The sequence below is a fragment of the Mixophyes fleayi genome, chromosome 2 (assembly GCF_038048845.1).
Source record: "Mixophyes fleayi isolate aMixFle1 chromosome 2, aMixFle1.hap1, whole genome shotgun sequence".
NCBI lineage: Eukaryota > Metazoa > Chordata > Amphibia > Anura > Limnodynastidae > Mixophyes > Mixophyes fleayi.
Window position 1 is genome coordinate 250,499,076 of NC_134403.1, and position 21,417 is coordinate 250,520,492.

Here is a 21,417-nt window from a genome sequence, read left to right on the forward strand (position 1 = left end):
TCCCTACCTCTGTAGGATTTACAGGAATATCACTCTTAAGTAGATAGCAGCCATTACAGTACATTCTACAGAACTTGCACTCAATTGGTAAAATTGGTACTAAACTGTAAAAAATATTTTGATATGCTATAGAGAATGGTGAACTTTACTGTTTTGCCATTTCTTGAATATCAGTAGCCCAGTTTACTTAAAAAAACAAGTGTATAACCATCAGGGATGCAGGGACTTTGACTTCTTCCAAGACCAACATCATGGGAAACACAAATCGTTTTTCCCCTCATACCTAATAGCCATATGCACTAATGTATGATTGCATGGACTATTCTGTGATACGCTATGTCAGAGATGTTCAAACTCAGTCCTCAAGAGCTACCAACAGTTCATGTTTTTTGGATTTCTTTAATCATACACAGGTGTGTTAATCTATTTTTCTGGGTCAGTAATCACCCCACCTGTTTCTACAGACAGAAATCCTGAAAACATGACCTGTTGGTAGTGCTTGAGGACTGGGTTTGTGCATCTCTGCCCTATTTCATTATACTTCATTTATGATACTATATTTTGATATGTCTTGTACCTATTTCAATTGCTCTGTGCTACCGAATGTAGGGGCTGAGGTTAACCCCAGTGACAAATACCTCATGGAACAAGATAAACAAAAAATATACATGCAGGCAGATAGACAACAGGTGTAGGAAGCAGTTAAAAGCAAAGGAAGGCCAGGTTATCGTATTATGTAGACTGTTGCAAAACATCTATGCAATACATACATAAAGGACAATATTATTTGTAATTGTAGTAAATGTTGGAGAAATACTTTAGTAAGCAAGTCCTGAGATGAGCGACTGTCAAAATTAATTTAATTCATTTTACTGTTAAGAGGTTAATACAGTTAATACATATATGTCATGTGGCCTATAATTTGTGAGTTTGTCGCACACAACTGAAAATAGAGATAGAAAACCTGCCGACTGGCAGTATATATTATATATTATGGGTATCGCTAGTTCATTTGCATAGCTCAGTAGCATCTACCAACCGTAAACAAGCATGCGGTGATATCATTTCATTGCATGTCTTTTTAACACCCATATCCACTTATGTTTCTCCACACACACACTTCCACCTGTCACCTGCAGATAAATTATTTTCACAATATTCCTCCTGACAAGAATTTCTTTCCAACCACTCTATCTCCTCATGACCTCCTACCACCTTATCACCATGCATTTTTTTCACCACCTCTACAGAGCTTTCAATCACTTGCAGTCACTATACTAACTCTTTATCACCACCCTGCTGCTCCTCACCTTCCCTCATCACATCTCTTATTACTGATTTCATTCCACACCCCTCCTCCCTACTTCTTTTCTAACCTTCTTCTTAATGCACATGATGCCATCTGCCCCTCCACTACCTCTTCCCATCCTCTGTTTCCTATCCCTTTACAGCTCCCAGAGGTGTAGAGGGCGGCAAGGGGCTGGCACTCTGTTTGTACAGGGAAAGGGCTGGTTTAATGCCAATCTGTCTCTGCACACACAGCAGAAAAATCCAGTCTGGGAGTTAAAGGGAGGAGGGAGAGAGGACTTTACACAAGGAGGGAGGTGTGAAAACATCTGAATCAGCTGAGAGGTGTCTGTAATATAACCCCGAGAGAGGGAGAAGACGACAGAAAGAGATCCAGAGAAAATATAAAGATGGAGAGAAAAGAATGATTCAGTATTAAAAGGAAAAGATAAAGGGTAGTTAGCATAAAAAGTATATGAAGATGTAACTTGGAAATAAAGAGACAGATCTGCCACCTTTTGACACTGTTTGATTTTCAATTGTTTATTTTCTTGAACATGCTTATAAAGCAATCCTATCTCAGTGACCAGGTGACAACATTGATCAGCCTCTTTCTGATTCCCAGCCTTACATGCCTTGTATATAGCTGGGGACATTCCAAAGGTGGCTGTCACTAGCTGATCCTGCAGCTTATCCAGTGTCCACGACCCACTGAATCATCAAAGCACGTGGCAACACACATGGGGGGCCAAACCTGACGTGATCCAACTTTTCGTTTCTTGGATGTAAGAGTTTGAACTCACTAGAGCATTATCTGGCATTTTGGGGCGACACATGTATATTATTGTCCAATATTGTAGCATGAGTAGCCAGCTTTAATAAGATTAATCTAAGATGCTTTACAACAAGAAGCTTTCAATAGCAATTCATATAGATTTTAAGAGAAATATTAATGTGGTCTTGATCTTGTGGTTCTAAAATCAGTATTTATTGCATTAAATAGAAAATTATGTCTTTTTGGCATTTTACTTTTCATTGAGCTTCTAACAGCTGACAAAACTGCAACACCTGTGACACAAACAACAGAAAGTTAATGGACAAACTTAGAATGAAGGACTCTGGGAGTGATCCTGGGATTTTGACCATAGACTCGGAGAAATAACTGCGTCTCAGATTCAAACCCAGAGAGTTTCCAGGTGTGGTCACATATAGTGTGACATGTCCACACCTGATATTGTTCATTATTATCCACAGCTTCCGAAATGTTCATAAGCAATTGTTATACTAGATACAGTTTTCAGCAATAGATTTTTGCACTGTATCATAAAACCTGATTTCCTTATGATTTTTCTCATGGAGATTCTTTGCATCACTATAAAACTTGTCTATTGATTGACAATAAGGAAGTAGATAGAATCTTATCGTCGATTGACAAGACACATGGTTAATGGTAGTCTCATAAAGTCTTTACAGGGTGACCTTCTTGAATTTCTTCAACAAAAGTGCTCATCCCATGATCCTAGGGGTCACATCTTCCTGGCCTTAGATGTTTTCCCCGGGCTGATACTGAGGTTCAGTGGCCGTAAAGTAATCTTCCAGAAAGGACTCCAAATACTCAAATGTTGGACGTTCCTCAGGGTCACCCTTCCAGCACTGTAACATAAGGTCATGAAGAGATGGGGGGCAGCTTTGAGGACATGGCATGCGGTAGCCCCTTTCAACTTGTTCTAGTACTTCTCTATTACTCATACCTAGTATAGAAGGGGGGAAAATTAAGGGGAAATATAATTTTATATTAGAGTAAGAAAAATAAGCTTAAAAGATATTTATGTGAATGAGAAGAAATGTATTACAGAAATGTACATAGAACTGTGCATACACTGTAGATGTCAATACACATTTGTGTCTATGAATGTGTAATCTGTGTAGAGCTGTGTATCTGTTACATCACTCTAAGCTCCCCAGATTCTGTTGCCTAGCAGATTATTGCACCTGGATACGGAACTCTTCCCTTCGTCACCAGCTCAGACACTAGGATTCCAAATGACCAGACGTCAGATTTAATGGTAAATCTTCCATACATAGCAGCCTCAGGAGCTGTCCACTTGATGGGAAATTTGGCACCTGTTCGGATGCACAATGATAAGTATTAGTCATTAGCAGTTAAGAGGCTTGCATCCTGGCACTACATAGAGTTGCGAGGTGGAAAACAGTTTCTAATTACAAGGAGAATGAAATGTATATATTGCTGCAACAGATGTAATAAATATATTTATGAAATTTTTAAAGCACACAAGTTAGGGAGGGGGGGTTACAGTCATCTGGAGTGGTTTGGTGTTCCACCCCCCCCCCCGCCCCTCCAAAAGGGAGGTAATTTATAAAAGTGCAAATAACTTGGCTCTGCAGTGCATTTGATGTTATGTCAAGCGTCTATTTGTGCTGTTTGAATCCATTGTTTTATTAAAATATCTTCGATGTCGGAAAGCACCAAGATTGTGGTAGGAGGTGCTACAATTTGCATCTACAGATGGAAGGAGTTGGGAGGATCAGACCTTGGTGAATGCGGTCTCTGCCCACCTTGTATTATGATCACATATCAAAACAAGTTGTTGGGGTTTCTTTTTGCAGGATGATATATTGCCTTCTTCAAGCCTTTCCAGTTGGCAGGGTTTCAATTTAGTTATCAACAGGATAGCTCTTGCACCCCAAGACACAATTGCTATATAGCCAGTGTCGGACTGGCCCAGCGGACTACCGGTTAAACCACCAGTAGGCCCGGCTACCGTATGACCACACCCCCTTTTACCCATGGGCGGAGCTTACCTGGAGGCCCCCCACGAGAACCCGGTGTCCCCGCTGCTCAATTGTGATCGCAGCTGCAATTATGTGACCCGCCCCCTCCCCCTGTCAGCTGATCTTCCCGCCTACCGCCGCCGCTGAAGAAGAGAGAAGAACAGAGAGCCTGCAGCAAGCAAGATATCGGTAAGTATATTTTTTAACCATTTGTGGCATAACATTTGGGGCACTGTGGCATAACATTTGGGGCACTATGTGGCATAACATTTGGTGCACTATGTGGCATAACATTTGGGGCACTGTGGCATAACATTTGGGGCACTATGTGGCATAACATTGAGGGCACTATGTGGCATAACATTGGGGGCACTATGTGGCATAACATTGGGGGCACTATGTGGCATAACATTGAGGGCACTATGTGGCATAACATTGTTTTGGGGGCGCTACTGTGTGGCATAACATTGTTTTGGGGGCACTACTATGTGTCATAAGGGGGCTGCCTATCTATACTAAACTATAGGGGGGCTGCCTATGCTAAACTATAGTGAGGGGGGCTGCACATAGAACACTATAGGGAGGGGGTGATGGGACCTTCAATGCTGAGTTGGTTTGGGTCTATAATTGAATGTGGGTGCTGTTTATTTAATGGCAGGGATGGTTGACGTTTCTAAATGTACCCATTATTTTTTCCACATAGGGCCGGCCCTCAACATTCCAGGATCCAGACAAGCCGCAACTAAAGAAACCAGCAGCCACAGGTGTAAAAGTGACAACAACAGGTAGGACAGTCTGTCAAATGTTTTGAGTCTAGTGCAGGCTTGGCTAACCTGTGGTACTCCAGGTGTAGTGAAACTATAAGTCCCAGCATACCCTTCCAGCAATAAGCTTCTATATATTGGCAAAGTATGCTGGGGTTTGTAGTTTCACAACACCTGGAGTGCCACAGGTTAGCCAATCCTGGTCTAGTGGGACAATCCTGATTTTTGGTGACTGTTCTGCCCAATCTAAGGGGCAGATCAACACTGTGTACTCTTTATACACACACTGCATTCTTTACATACTACACTATGGTGCTAGCTGTCCTTCGTGGACTGACCACTCCCCCTCTAGTGTCTGGTCCCTCCTCTATGATGGCTGACCACACCCCCTTTGGTGGGCCCCTAGTGTTGCATTCCCCGGTGAGCCCTTCATGCTCCAGTCCGACACTGTATATAGCAAAAGCATTTAGTTCCAATATTCCCTCCGCTTCAGCATTAATGTTACACCTAAGTAGGACTGGAACAAATAATAGTGTAGGGAAAAACAGAATGAATAATAGAGGTGGTACCAATGACAGCAGACAGGACTTTGAAGTAACATTTTCTTTTTACTTTTACCACCATGTGTATTTCAATTTGGACCAATAATTCCACACAGGCGCAGAGTACTTTTCCATGACATTTCTAAACACTGGCATTTAGATGTGCCACTATGTATTTGCAAGATTAATAGATGCATTTATGCAAGCAGAAATATATTGCAAAGGTGTAAAGAAAACCCACTGTATAGCATTCACCACAGGAGAACGATTGACATACATACTATACACACCCCAGATCCCAACTGTTCTTCATAGAGGCAAAATTAGATATTGGTAAAAGTCTCCCTCCCATACTGTAACACAATCTGTTGACACTGCACCGAATTACCACACATACAAAATTGGCGTTTACTATCCACTCGTCACCTTAGTGAGTCCTGCAATCGCCATGAAAAAGAACATGTACAGGTCTGTGTAATATCTCTGAGTTCTGCCCTCTGCTCCGAATCAGCCTTTTTTGTCTGATTTAGTCTGCCCCCTCATGTTTATTTCCTCTCTTTCTCAAGGGAGAAGACCAATGTTAGGGAACTAACTAAGTATTGAGTTTGTAAACCACATATTAGAGCGTATCAAAACTTTAGATATTGTGCAAACCATACAAAAATTACCAACAAGTAGTTGAACATATTAACAGCAAGAGTCAATAGAACATCTAATTCCCTTACTGGTTGTTATAGTTATATAATATATTTTAGATATGTCCTACACATGGTATTTTATTAAGTACCTTAGTGATTCCTTTTAAACTCAGAGAACTTTTACAATACAAGCAGGCAACTACTGTAAATATGTTTATACAAATTACTCAACGTACATAGGCAGGGACGGTGGAACACGGTAAGACTGGTAAGCATGGTAGGAGGGCACATTGCTTACCGGGGCGCCCCACAGCCTGTTCACGCCGAAAATGTATTTCTTTTTTTTGGAAAGGATGCCATCTCTCTTAACTTCTGAATCCCCACTGTCACACACCGCTCTCTGGACATCTCCACCCGAACCTCAATACACTGACTCTCACTTTAATCCTCTTGATTGTGCAGGCAGTCAGCTACGGTTTGCACCTGTGCTTACTTCACCTGTGTTTGGCCTGTTCAGCCATTGGTCAGTTCCCCTTTATAAGGCTCCTCCTTTCACCTTTTCATTGCTGGTTCTTCAAGTCTACACCTGGCCTGTTTCAGCTTCCTCTCTCCGTTATGGTCAATGCCGCTACCTACTCTTCAGGCACTGCTGACTACTGCTGATTCGTTCCACATCCCTGTGGTAAGCTGTGGCTCACCGTCTGCTGCATACCTGGATACCGCTGATCTCTGTTCATCTGGCCCACTCGTTACTGGTAACTGCTGTGTTCATCTCACACTATCTACTCTGCCTGCATCGCTGACCTTCGCTAATTCCTTCCACAGCCTTGTGGTGATAGTTGTGACTTATCCTCTGCTGTATGCCTCATGTTTCATTGAATGCTGCATAGATGTTCCACTCCTTAGTGGTATTTGCTGTGACCAACGTTCACTATGTATTCTACCTGCACCGCTGAACTCCGCTTACTGTTTCTACTCTCATGTATAACAGCCGTGGCCCATCATCGGCAGCATACTCTGTACTCCATTGAACTTTGTATTTATTTTCCACTCTGTAGTGGTAATTGCTATGATCATCATTTGCTATCAGAACTGTATCTCTCTGAATGCTGCCTGAACTATTTCTCTAATCTGTCTCACTGGGTCTCACCGCGACCTGCAGGGTGGAAGCCACTGAAGCCCAAATTCCCATGCGGGAATCCCTGGTGAATACCTTCCATTCTGTTAGACTCCGCGCCTCTCGGGAAGTCTTAGCCAATACCAGTTGAGACAGCAGGGTCTCACTCATTCTTCATGTACAAACTTGACACCCACTCTGAATAGAGCAGGGATCAGAATAGGCGCACCAAGGCACCTTGGTGCAGGGGAGCTGCACATGCGAAAATTGCCAGCGGGGGGGCTGGAATTGCCCTCTTGGGTCCTGCGCCAAAGGGATCTATGCTCTTTGATTAGTTTTAATTAGCCAATCACAAGTGATTCACTAGTGCCGGTGACTGTCAATCATCCGCTATTTGCATCTGCTTCTGACCACCCGCAAATAATACTGGTTTCCCAGTCTTATATGCATCTTTTTCCCTGTCTGCAACCATTCGCAATTGCATGAACGAACCCTTACTGTATGAGGCTGTCATTATATCGCCCCCTGTCCCTCTCCAGGTGAAGGCTAATGTACATGACAGAATAATGTGTGCGCCCACTTTCAGGGCATCTGCACATGTGCAGGTCGATTTCATGAACGATACGCAAACTGATGCTATGCACACTCGCTCTGCATCACCCCCCCATGTGTCTCACATTTAAAGAGACAGAAATACAATATATTTAAAGAAGTGTAGGTGTACTTTCTGCATCACTGCATACACCAGAGATGCACAACTTGTGGGTCTGTTTCCAAGTGGGGTCATAGAATCTGTTTTTGGGGTCCCGTGATTGTTGAATATGTAACAAATTGAATTGGGAATGGTCCATTTTGTAGACACTGACATATGGGGTCGAAGCTAAAAAGAAAAGGTAGAGGACCATTGGCATACACAAAACATACATACTGAGATAAATAAAGAGAAAACACATTTTTTATTCAAAGCTTAAAATAAATTGCGATGATATGAACATTTGGGTCTTTGGAATCAGTATGGAAGTGGGTATGGCCATGGCATGATTTGGGCACTGCTGCATTACAATGCGACATGCCACGCCACTGGGGTCGTTCCAAGTAATTCTGAAGAATTAGGCAATCCCAAACCACCATTCTTTCCCCTAATAAAAAGCCAGAAAAGCTTGACGTACCAATGGAAGGTGTACACCCCCCCCCCTTGCCATCACTGCCACTTTGCAGTGTAAAGCGGTGGTGAGTAGGACATACCTTCAAACAGTCTCAGCAGTAGGGACAAAATTTCAGATTGTCAGGATGTCAAGACAGTCCCCAAGAATCAGCACTGTCCCACCCGAATCAAGACAGTTGGAAGGTATGTTATAGAAACTCAAAGCAAAAACATACTTCCATTGCTATGAGAATATGCACACTATTATTTACATAATATACAAAGAAACAGATACACTTAGCACATTTTCTTCTCAGACACACAATGGGGAAGATTCAATTATTAGCGATGTGGAGCGCGGACATTATCACAATATCTGGCTGAACACATCGCACACCTCATGTAGTGCAAGGAAAAGTGAGTGGAGATTCTAGCTATAAAATCGGAGCATGGTGTTTCCGCGGACATTCCAGAGAGGTTCTCCCTCAATGTAACACATACAGGTCTGGATTTGTGGAAAAGCCATATAGGCCTGCATCTAGGGTTGAAATGTTCTCACTTTGCCTTCAATGTAATTTGTTAATTAATAATTTACTGCCCACATATTATAGATATTTACCTATTGGGTGAATTGTTACTTCTAATTTATACATACATTTGAGATTTTATGATAGCTAGTCCCATGGAGATCTACAACTTCATGGGAGACAGGGGCAGAGAGTACTGAAAAAATGGTCAATGGATGCAAAAGTTGAATACATTTACCCTGTCGAGCTGTGTACTCGTTGTCTTCTATGAGGCGAGCAAGGCCAAAGTCTGCTATCTTACAGATCAAGTTGTCCCCCACAAGAATATTGGCAGCTCTAAGATCACGGTGAATATAATTCATTCTTTCAATATACGCCATTCCAGAAGCTATCTACAGGAGAAGAAATGCATTGTTCAGATGAATATAGCAGAATAGGGGAGAGACTACCTGATAAGAGAAAATTAGATGGTCAGATATGCTAGAGAGCTGTAGAGGTAGGAGCTCTGACTGGTGGAGAGAGAGCATGTAGTATAGAAGATCCTCAGGGTAGACCTGAGAGTAATGCTAGTGAGGCAATTGTCTCAGCCTCCATAGTGTGAAGGTTACCCAGTGACCAGAAAAAAAATAAAATCTCAAAGATGCATTGTAATATAATATGAGGTAAGGCAATCAAAGAGAACCTCTAGCCATCCTCCGGTTACACATGTTAACATAACAAACAGTGGTGGATTAGGCTCTGCACGGTGATCATCAAAGGCTTCAAGCTGGCAGCCAACCATTGGCTCTGCCCATTACTCAGCGATATGTAATATGCTCAGATGTTACTTAGCAAGATATAATCTGCCCATTAAGTTCAAAATATAATTTGCCCAATAATTGCCCATCACAATGGAATATTCCCAGTAATTGCACATATACCAAATTTTTACCCATATTTTAGTAATATACCCATTATGCCTGGTGCAATGTAATTTGTTGGAGTTATTTTGTTGTTGTATTTGTTTGAGTTATTACCCATCAAAACAAAATTTTCACAATAAGGGCCATAAAATATTAAGATAATATATCCAATAATTGCTCAGCAGGATGTTTACTCACTATGTTCCTTGTCCTGACACACCCTCATTGTCACAGTGCCACCCAAGCTGCCTTCTTCTGGTCCTGAATTGTAGTTCTGCCACGGCAGTGCCACACATTATATTATGTGACATGACAATGCACTCCCATTACATAATGTGACGTGGAAATGAATACTGCCAGGGCGGCACTACAGTCCAGAGACACACAATGGCCCTGATTCATTAAAGAAAGGGAAAAAAATGAGTATGTTTTTTTCCTGGACAAAACCATGTTACAATGCAAGGGGTGCAAATAAGGTTTATTATTTTGCACATAAGATATATACTGGCTGTTTTTTTCATGTAGCACACAAATACTTGATAGCTTTATTTGTACACTGAAATTAAAAGTTATTCTAGAACATGCCTTACCACAACTATAAAATTTGTCTCCCCCTCCAATGCAACATAGTTTTGCCAAGGTGGAAAGTTACTATTTTTTTTGCTTTACTTTCCATAATGAATCAGGCCCAATGTCTTCATAATGCAGCTTCCATCAACATGCCATTGCATTTCAATCCCCCCTGTTTGTCATGTTGTGGAGAGAGTTAAAGTTTAATCCTTTATATATGTATAGTGCCTCTACAAAGCACTGGACAATTAGAAGAGATTTTTTTATATCAGAATCTGCCCAAATTGAGTTTACAATCATATTTCCATATTGCCACACATTTGGATCATTTTAGTCAAAAGTATGGGGATTTGGCAAGAGAAAAAGAGCACCCAGAAGTAACCAAGCTCCACACATATAGTACCCTGGCTACATTAGAATATATGCCAAAACCAGATTTGTTCATCAGACTGGGAGATGTTAAAGCATGAGTCGTCACTCCAGAGAATATATTTCCACTGCTCCAGAGTCAAATGTCGGTGTGCTTTACAACGCTCTAGTCAATGTTTGGCATTGAACATGGTGATGTGAGGCTTGTGTGTGGCTGATTGACCATGGAAACTCAATTCATGAAGCTCACAACAAACTGTTCTTGAGCTTCCAGAGACAGTTTGCAATTCAGTAGTGATTGTTGCAACCAAGGACAGAAGATTTTTACGTGCTTCATGCTTTAGCACTCGACGGTCCTGTTCCGTGAGCTTGTGTGATCTACCACTTTGTGGCAGAGCTGTTGCTGATCCTACAAGTTTCCATGTCACAATCACAAAACTTACAGTGGACCAAGGTGGGGTGTTAGGGAATTTAGACTGTAAGCTCCACTGGGGCAGGGACTGATGTGAGTGAGTTATCTGTACAGCGCTGCAGAACTAGTTGCGCTATATAAATAGCTGCTGCTGATGACGATCTCTAGCAGACAGAAATTTAACAAACTGACTTGTTGGACAGGTGGCATCCTACTGCTAATGTTTGACTATGGAGATTGCATGCTTCATTTTAATGTACGGATGTGGCTGAAATGGTCAAACACACTAATTAGAAGGGGTGTCCACATAGAGAAATATATACACTGAAAAGTTTCATTTTTTTTCTATTCTATTTTCTATATTCTATTTCTATTTATCCACATGAAGTTTTACTTTAAAACTGGTATATCAGCTCCTGCTAGGTCTAAACAAAAAACATAAGTAGCTTGAGCTAAGTTTGGTTTCTGTAGACTCTTCTCTCTGGATAACCCCAGGGGCTTCATAACTGAGGTTTACCCAGATGCAGAAGTCCAACAGTCTGCATGTACGGCAGTCCTGATCGAATGGCTAGAAACAGCATGAAATGTTTCCTGGCGATGTCCCTGGAACTCTGGAACTGACAGCCTGGCAGCTGCTACAATTACAGGGATGCATGAAGCTGACATAATGAATGTCTGTATGTCCATAGCGGCTCCAAAAAAAGCACATGCTCATCCTCCATATGTTGGGAGGTTGTTAAGGGGTTAAAGTCACAGCAAGTAATATGAAGAGTTTATATATTACACATAAAGACATTTAATGTAAAAATAACAATCATCATACTTTTGGTGTACTGTGATGTCCCAAGATTTGGGATTTTACTTCATGTTCTATACTCTGTTGCCTTGAAAGCAGTAGATGCAATATGATCAACTAAGTAGAAAAGGCTGAGGGGAAAGTGAAGAAAATAGAATACCACAAGGGTTGAGAAATAGTGGAGGAGATGGAGCAAAGAGGAACTGTCCACAGGGAAAAGTATTTGGACTATTGTATTAACGCATTCATGGTATTCATGCGAGAAATAGAGAGTGCATTCCCACTCACCTGTGCTGACAAGTCCACTAATTGTGGTAGCTTCAAGTATCGCCCATCCCTGTCTTTCAGATAATCTAGCAAGCTTCCTGAAGAAGAGAATAGACTGAGGACTGACAAGTTACATTGTACAAAAGCAGAAGATGATAACTGACTAAGATCAGTAACCATAGGTAATCAGAGGTGCGGATAATGTGTGGTGGTAATGAGGTAGATAGGGAGATGTCACATAACAGCAATAGAGAGGGTCACAGATCAAGAAGCAGTTTGGTAAAAGTGTTTATGGACACATCAGAGAGCTGAAGGTCTTCCACGGGAATGTCAAGTAGAATCTAGAACATGTGGGAAAATGCTCTGCTAGGCAAACTCACCTTGTGTCATATACTCAGTAACAATATATATGGGCTCTTCTGATACCACTGCATATAGCTGGACCAGTTTATCATGGCGAAGTTTCTTCATGATCTGAGCCTCCTCCAAAAATGCTTCTGGGGACATAGTGCCTGGTTTGAGGGTCTTCACTGCAACTTTAGTGGTCCCACTCCACGTCCCTTGAAATTGTAGAGATTAAAAGTCTTTTAAAAAAAAATGTAAATAACAAGGAACTTTAATATAGAGTAATTAAATATAATTTTGTAAACAGGACAAGAGGATTGGTAAAGGATCTAGAACGTAATAATCAAACAAGAATATTACTGGTCTTGGCCCATTTGAGATACCCTATAGTGGTGGATTGAGAACAAGTTGTATAGTGGGTTATGAAGAAAGCAGCACTGCAAAACAGTTCACCTTCCTCTTTAACAATGCAGTTTAATTCAGTGTTTAGGCCTCTGTGTAGAGCACTATGTACTAAACAATTACCCATCTGTTCTTCAACTACCTGCACATGGTAAGATTTTGGCTGGTGATTCCAGATAACCAAACTGACTAACCATTGCACAGTGTGTGATCACATCCATAAGGAACTATTACAATCTTACATTGGCTTTGAGCAGGCAGGGTGGTAAATCAAATTGGGCAGTGACTCCATTCTAACATGTGAGGTCATCAGCTGAGCCTTAAATAGTAGGGTAACATGTGCAACTAAATCCCATTATTTTCTGATAGTACTGGATTACTGTAATCTGATCAAATCTGTATAATTTGGTCTTTCACATATATGATTGCAGTGATCCACACAATAATGTCTTTTGTTATATGATAAAAGGAAAATTAGTTTTTCTTTTCATACACCAAGGCATAATTAACTGAGTAGAGACAGGAAAAGAAGCCCCCCTGGGAGGTACATAAGGTAGCTCCTCCTTCCTCCTGGTGTCTTCTTCCTGTTTCTTATCCGAGAGAGGAGTTTATAGTACAAAAGTGTTTATTTGATTATGCGGTCTTATCCTGTCTCCCCAAGCTCCAGAGGGTCTCTGTAGCACACTTATCTAGTGCAAACAGTGACATGGGGAGGCACCCCTGGGAAGGCCTCCTGCCTACCTGGGGATAGCAGGAGAAGGGCATAACTAACACTGAGACAAAGGATGCATCTCATAATTCGTTGAGTGAGTACAACCCTCTAGGCAAAACCAAGGCCTCTGTTCCGCTCTTCATTTTAGATGGTGAGTGGTGCCTCTGTTAACCATCTGTGTGATTGCTGGTATTGCAGAGAAGCCTACCGCAACAAAGAGGCCTTATTCACATCACATGCAACGTCAGACTGCACATGTTCAAACCCAGTTTAAAGTACAGTTACAGACCCATTTCTCCTATTATTTGCAATGCTGAGGCATGAATTATCAGATCTCTGTGGAATTTGAAGCATCGCAGGCGATCTGCAATGGAAATGAAGACCACACCAAAAAAGCTGAAAGATACTTGTCCTAGGTAAACTCTTATTTGGGGGTGTTTTCTAAATTTTTCTTACTATAAGGTCTTTTAGTTAGTAATTTTCTCTTTTCCCAGTTCTCTCTTGAAGCCATTGCATGGAACGAAAAGCTACAATTTCCATAACCGTGTATGTGGAGCATGTGATAATCCCTTACTGAAGGAGATTTTCGTACAATCTGTACTCCTCAGCCTAAAAGTGATATTGCTCAACCACCTGAACAATTTAAGGAAGTCTTAGCTGGAATGATAAAGTCAATGCAGGATACCTTTTTAAATAGCGAAGGGAGTAAAAAGTGGACATCTGGATGATTCAAAGCCTAGTCCCTCTACCTGTGGCCATTAGGCTCTTTCTGTCACTCACCGGACCGTGAGTGCCTTTGCGCTGGTGCGTGGCTCCCTAGCCTTCCTGCCGACACCTATCCTGAACCCCGGCCGTCCGCCATCCTGATGGTCTGCGCATGCGCAGCTCTCAAGAACTCTTGTGACTGTTGCTTTTAATCCAAATTGGTTGATCAGGCAACTCCCTATTTAAGGCACCTGTGTGCATTACCTCATTGCCTGATCTTGGAGTCTCATTTCCTGTGAGTCTCTGAAGGTGTCCCCTGTGTTCTACTAGTGTCTTCAGTTTCCTGCTGATTCCTGATCTACTCATCGCTGGTTTCCATACCCGCTACTATCTCCTGTGTACTACTAGTGTCTTCAGTTCCTGTGGATTCCCTGTGCTACTCATCGCTGGTTTCCATACCTGCTACAGTCTTCTGTTTCCTGCCTGTGTCCTCAGCTGGACTCTGATTACCGGATCTACTCACCTGTGGTTCCTACACTCGTCTTTGCCGTCCAGCGTCTCTGCAGTTCCTGCATCTCCCTGTGGACAGACTGTTCTACTGAATAGCGGTATGCCTATCAGTTATTGACTTTCTACGTTTACTCTGCATATCCGCTAGGACAAGTTTCCACGCTCAGCAGCGGTATCAATACCCACTATAGACTGTTATTGTTACGCTGCATACCTGTTTGGAATTAACCGTACTGCTCAGTCGTTATATGCATAACTGTGATTGACTATCCATTATTGGCCTGCATATCTGTGCTGAGCAAGTCTCTACCAAGCAGCGCCACACATACCGTTATATAGACTTTGTTGGATACGCTGCATACCTATTGGTATCAAGTTACTCTGTGCTCTCAGTGTCTGCATCCTATTATCTTTGTATGCTTCCACTCATCAATACTTGTACACATCCTCACCTATTAAGCAGTGGTACAACTTGCTATACGCAGACCACTGACTTCCCCGCTACCTACCTGCACCTGGACAAGTCTCTTCACCATAAGCAGTGGTACACCTTGCTGTACGCAGACCACTGACTTCCCTGCTACCTCCCTGCATCTACTCACGTTCATCCTGATCTCCGTGTTCAAATCTGCCTTTCCACTATATCAGCTAGTCGCTGATTCATTGACCAAAGATTGCTGCAAGTCACTGACTTTCCTATTATTTATTGGCATTCTCTCTCCATCTGCTGTGATATCTGTTCCGCTAGTCACCCCGCTACCAGAGGACCGTTGTGTGAACTTCACTACTCTGGTAAGCCCAGTCATCTGGTGAATTCCTGGGCAAGATTCCTAGTGCCCGTGACACTTTTACTTATACTGATGATCACCCAGCAGCGAATAATTTGAAATGAAGGAATACCCCAGATTTAACAAGGATATTGTGAACATAATGCTTAACCATATTAATAAATCCAGGAGAATTGATGATATATCAGCTCCTTTTTCCCTTCAGAATGTCCTTTTTCTATATCATCAGAGACAAAGCAGAGTGTTTTAATGGCAGACTAAATGGGCCAAATGGCTCTTATCTGCCATCAAATTCTATGTTTCTATGTTTTAATTATATATGCAGTGTTCTTAACGATATCATTTATAAAGGATGGAAACTGTTAGATAAATATCAGCCTAACATGGAAAGACTTAACCTTGACTTGAGCTTAGGGCCTAAAGCATATTCCGTACTTATTTCCACATTTCTATTGCAGCACCCATTCATCAATTTCTCAGGTTCTTTGTCCTTTGTCCAAGGTTGTCATTTCCAGTTTACCTGTCTTCCATTCGGCCTCTCTCTGTATCTCTAAGGACCGTCACCACACTGTTGGTGGTCATTATTGCCACTTTCAGAAAGTGTGGAGCACTTTGGCTGTATCTAGATGAAATCCTACTACCAGGAAAGTTGGAGCACATATGGCAACAAAGTAATATTGTTCCTAAAACAAAATGGCTAGATTATTAATGTGGAAAAAAGTTATCTTGTGCTCTGTCAACAACTGCAGTTCTTAGAAGTTGAGATAGACACCACAAGAGACAGGATGCCTCTTTCACAGGAGAAACTTGTCAAATTTCAAGTTCTAGCACACTATCTTCAGTCTCAACCACTAACTTCGAATACGGACTTATCTCAGTCTCTTGGGAATGTTCTCATCAGCCATCAACATTCTTTCATTGGCAAGGTGCCATAAGCGGGTTCTTCAGCTGGATCTACTCACTCAGGGAGATGACCATTTGGATTCTCTGGATCATGTTGTCAAAATTTCTTAGCTGGCGGCAAGATCCGAAGTTAACAAAATAAAGAATGTTTTGTTTAGATTTAGTAATGTATTGTACGCACAATAGCGTACAATCAGCTTCATAGATTGGGGCACCCATCTACTTCCACAGGTGACACGAGGAACATGGCTAGAGAGTGAAAGACATCTGCACAACCATTCTGGAGATGAGAGCAGTTTGGCATGCAATTCAGCATTTTCTTGCAACAAAAACATCAAGAACTTTTCTGACAACAGAACAATAGTTGCTTTTATAAACCAACATGGAGGCACCCGGAGCAAGACAATGATGTCAGAAGTGACAGCAATCATGTCTTGGGCAGAAAACAATGTAAAGTCACTTTCTGTGCTTCATGTAGCGGGCAAGAACAATAACATATTGGATTACCTCACCAAATGTCAAATAAATCCAGGATAATGGGTCTTGCACAAACAAGTTGTTATCCAGAAATTTGGTTCTCTGAGATTAATCTAATGGCAGCAACTCAGAACACCAAGGAAGTTCATTTCTACTCACGTCCCAGGGAAATTAGGGCAGTGATATTGTTGCCATGGAACATCCAACCAGAGTAAGTGTTCCGTTTTCTCTCATTGCACACACCCTACAGAAAATCAAGAAAGAAGCAGTGGCAGTTATAGCGTTTCGTCATTTTTAACCTCGTCACCTATGGTTTGAAGTGGCTTTGGGAATGCTTCTGGAGCAACCTTGGTCTTTACCATGCTGATCAGATTTTCTACACCAGGGCCCGGATCTTCACCCATATCCTGACTGCCTTTGATGATGCAGAGATGGAGCGGTCACTATTGAGACACAAGGGTGTCTCTGATGAAGTAATTGAAGTACTGATTCAAGTAAGAAAAAAATATCCTTCTATTGTTTATTATAACATCTGGGAAAGATTAATTCTGTGGTGCAAATCTAAATTACATGATTCCACTTTGGCCAATGTAACAGTTATTTTGGATTTTCTTAAGGGCCGTTTTATAAAGGACTTGTCTTCTCTACCTGGAAAAGTCAGGTATCTGCACTCGGTATTCTTCTTGATGCCAAACTCTAGATCTTGATCTTGTTAGAGCAGTCTCTGTTTATCTTTCCCGAACTAATAAATTCAGAAATATTTAATGACAAACTTGCATCCAAAAGCCTTATTTTTGTTCAAGAAGTAAAGAGAATATGTTGTTGTGTGAAATGTTATGTAGCACCTTAAGATGTCAGTTTTGTTTTGAAAGCCCTAATATCTAATCCCTTTGAACCTTTGTTAGATAACTCGATAGCTCACACATAAAGTAATATTTTTTGTAGCAATTACATCTGTTCATCGAGATTTATGTGCCTTGTGGTGTAATGAACCTTTTCTAAACATTTACAAAGTGGTATTAAGAACTAACCTTATTTTTTTACCAAAAGTAGTATTGACTTTCCATATCAACCAAGAGATTATACTATCATCTCTCTGTCGACAACTAGCTAATAAGTAGGAAAAATGATTACATATTCCAGATCTTGTTAGTGCAATATCTATTTATCTTTCCAGAATGAATGAATTCAGAAAAATGGAGCATTTTTTCACAGTTCCCGGAGGTTGCTCTAAGGGATATGCTCCATCCAAGCCTACTCTTACAAGATGGATTAGAGATATCATTGCGCAGGCAACACACATTCTACAAGGGCGGTGGCAATCTCCACATTCAGGCCTCAACAGACGGTATCTGCAAAGCAGCTGGATGGTCATCTCTTTACACTTTAACAGATATTATCTTCTGGATGTCACATTCTCTGCTGATGAGGAGTTTGGAAGGAAAATCCTTCAATAAGTTGTTCAATAAAAGTTCAATTATGCACTCTCAGTGTTTTGTTCTTAAACACACCCAATTTGATTATACCATACTTGCCAACTCTCCCGGAATGTCCGGGAGACTCCCGAAATTCCGGTAGGTCTCCTGGACTCCCGGGAGAGCAGCCAAGTATCCCGCATACGTCAACTTGCTCCTCAAAATGACGCGATTCGCGGTGAAGCTCGTCATTTTAATACAAAAACGGCATTTTGTCGTGGGGGCAGGGCCAAAATGACGCGATTCGCCACGCCCCACCCCTCACGCCCTCCAACCACCCCCCTTGCCCGGGATCTCCTGGAATTAAGTTTCCAAAGGTTGGTAAGTATGGATTATACTACTTCCTTAAAATACTTCATAGCAGCCCAACATTCTCACGCATGTTCTCTGTTTATGTTTTCATAGGACGCTTTGGAATTTCTCAAAGACAACAGGAAGGAGGATCCACATCATTTACCTTATAGTGGTGTTTAATTTCCGGTCTCTGCTCAGCTAATTATGATTATCGAATAGTCTGACTTGGCTGCAGTCTAGAGTTCAAGCCTTTAGGGCGGTGCAATATTTTTTGGGGGTGCAAAATTGGGACAGGGAGAGCTGTAAACTGAAATTAATTTTAAAATATTAGAGAATAGTTGTTCTCCAAAGTAAAAAGAAAACACAAAAAAAAAATATAGTAAGATTTTTTATCTTGACATATTCCCATGGTGAAGGGAAGACAAGGAATAACTCTTGGGTGGGAGCTTGAGGATAAGCGAGTATGAGAGAAAAGGTGCAAGTGTGACAGCCCCCTCCACCTTTACACCTTCACCCTCAGTAGCGCTCTTTAATATGTCCGTACTGCTATACAGTTCTGAATTTAATGAAAACAAAATGAGTGACAAAGATATCCGTGATCCTCTTAAAAAGACACGTGGAGCTAAGCTTGAAAATACAGGAACATAAACATTGGTGGGGGAAGGGGGGTTTAGGAAGCCAGATTTTAAATTAAAGACAAGTTTATTTTTACCCGTCGTTTATTAGCCTTGTGTGGAAGGTGAGGGGGCGATACAAGTGTATTAGCCTAGTGTGGCCTGAACGCTTAATCAGGCCCTGGAGTTATTCCTATTGTAATGGCTGTCATGGAGTATTTTAAAGTAATGAAATTAATGGTAATTATAATTCTCTTATTGAAGTTTGTACCGATGAACAACAATTTTGTCAGCAACCAAGTTGCAATTCATTAGCTTGTATCTGGTCACTAAGATTCACAGCATATGGATATAGGAGGCACAGTCCTCCTCTGGGTGCTCCGGTTTTCTCCCACATCCCAAAAACACACTGGTAGTTTAATTGGCTGCTAACAAAATTGACCCTAGTCTGTGTGTCTGTCTGTGTCCGTGGGTGTGTTAGGTGATTTAGACTGTAAGCCCCAATGGGGCAGGGACTGATGTGAGTTCTCTGTACAGCGCTGTGGAATTAGTGGCGCTATATAAATAAATGGTAATAATAATAATAATAATAATAATAATACTGTCACTGGCCATCAAGATTCTGTAAAACTAAACTCAAAATATTGAGAAACTAGCAACTCAAATTAGAAAAAAAATATCAAAATACTTTTATTTAGCTGATAATAGATAAAACAGAAAGCCCAACAATCGTTTTTAATTCTTAACATAGGATCTTTGTCAAGGGCTAAGGGTTTTTAAAATGACATCTTACCCTTCCAGACATCTCCAAAGCAGCCCTGTCCCAGTTTTTTGTCTAGAGTGATCGACTCTCTCTCTATTTCCCAGGCATCTCTTGCAAGTCCCAAAGTTTGAGGTTTTAGGTTGACACAAGGCTTTGTTAACAGGTGGGCTAGACCATCATTGAATTCTGCAAAAATAATGAAATTATAAAATAAATGAAAAATGATGCAATAGTTTGGTTGTAAAATATAAATAAATCAGTTATTGAGAAGTGAATAGGTGCCCTTTCATAAGTAGATCATTAAATAAAAAACATTCATTAGCTCAATAGGTTCTCCAGGCTTACAACTTAATTACCTTGTGTCCTCAAGTCACCTAGTGTCTAAGATGTGTCACTCAAAACTTGCATGTTTGTTGGACTTCACTCTGGACTGTTATGCATGACTATCTAACCTCAGATTTAGATCTTCAAATCACTGCAAATCAGAATAAGCACACTGTCTGCACACTGTCTGCAGTAGAGAAAAATAGGATACAAGTCTAGTCATTGATTAGAAAATACAATGATTAGAAAATACATTTGAGTAGAAAATACATTAATACGTGAGCCGGCCTGCTGGCTTATGCATGCGCATTGGAATTGGAAGTCCGGACATGGACTTCCGCTGCCAGATTTGTAAAAAATATAGATAATATAGATAAATAAAGTTATTTGTCAAAAGTAAAAAAAAATATATAGAAAAAAACCCTGTTATTTTAGTAATAAAGCATTTTTTCTTGTGCTGCTATAGGCATTCCAAGGTAGTGGTAGCAAACAGAGGATAGCAACATTATATGTACTGCGGATGTCCTTGTTAAATGGGCTTCCTCATGCTTTGCATGGAGAAGCTTCACCAGAGGAACCCTGGTAAAAGTTACTGCTAGAGATACTCTTCACCAGCCCAGGAGCTTTGGTAAATAGGACGAAGGCTTCCAATTTTCGTCATATTTAAGGCGAAAATCCAAAGTAAATAAAATGTCGTAACCAACAGAGTTGGGGAAAATAATTTACAATACAGTGAAGAAATTGTATCTGACAAAATGAGATGAAGAATGTATAATCCACCAAGTACAAAGCCTAATCCAGGCATAAGGAGATGTAGTAATCCACAGAAGGACATATTGCATTCCACACCAGCTCTCTCCCCAGCTTTCTGAGTGACAAACATTCCCACTGTACTTCAACCACTACTAACTCTGTAGCCTGTCTTCTTTTTATATGACAGGAGCTGATAAAACAATTATTCATGATCGTTCTGTCTC

At 41.1% G+C, this 21,417-nt stretch overlaps 1 protein-coding gene across 1 annotated transcript in view; it reads right to left on the reverse strand.

Annotated features, from left to right (window-relative positions):
- Window positions 1-708: 708 nt before the first annotated feature.
- Window positions 709-21,417, reverse strand: part of FGR (FGR proto-oncogene, Src family tyrosine kinase) — a 161,240-nt gene continuing 140,531 nt past the window's right edge. Inside the window, exons 8-13 of the mRNA XM_075195814.1 lie at window positions 20,147-20,302; window positions 12,509-12,688; window positions 12,150-12,226; window positions 9,051-9,204; window positions 3,280-3,411; window positions 709-3,038 (exon numbers count right to left, since the gene is read on the reverse strand). Of these exons, the coding sequence (XP_075051915.1) occupies window positions 2,830-3,038; window positions 3,280-3,411; window positions 9,051-9,204; window positions 12,150-12,226; window positions 12,509-12,688; window positions 20,147-20,302 (908 nt within the window). The 3' untranslated portion in view covers window positions 709-2,829. The remainder of the gene's footprint in view (window positions 3,039-3,279; window positions 3,412-9,050; window positions 9,205-12,149; window positions 12,227-12,508; window positions 12,689-20,146; window positions 20,303-21,417) is intronic.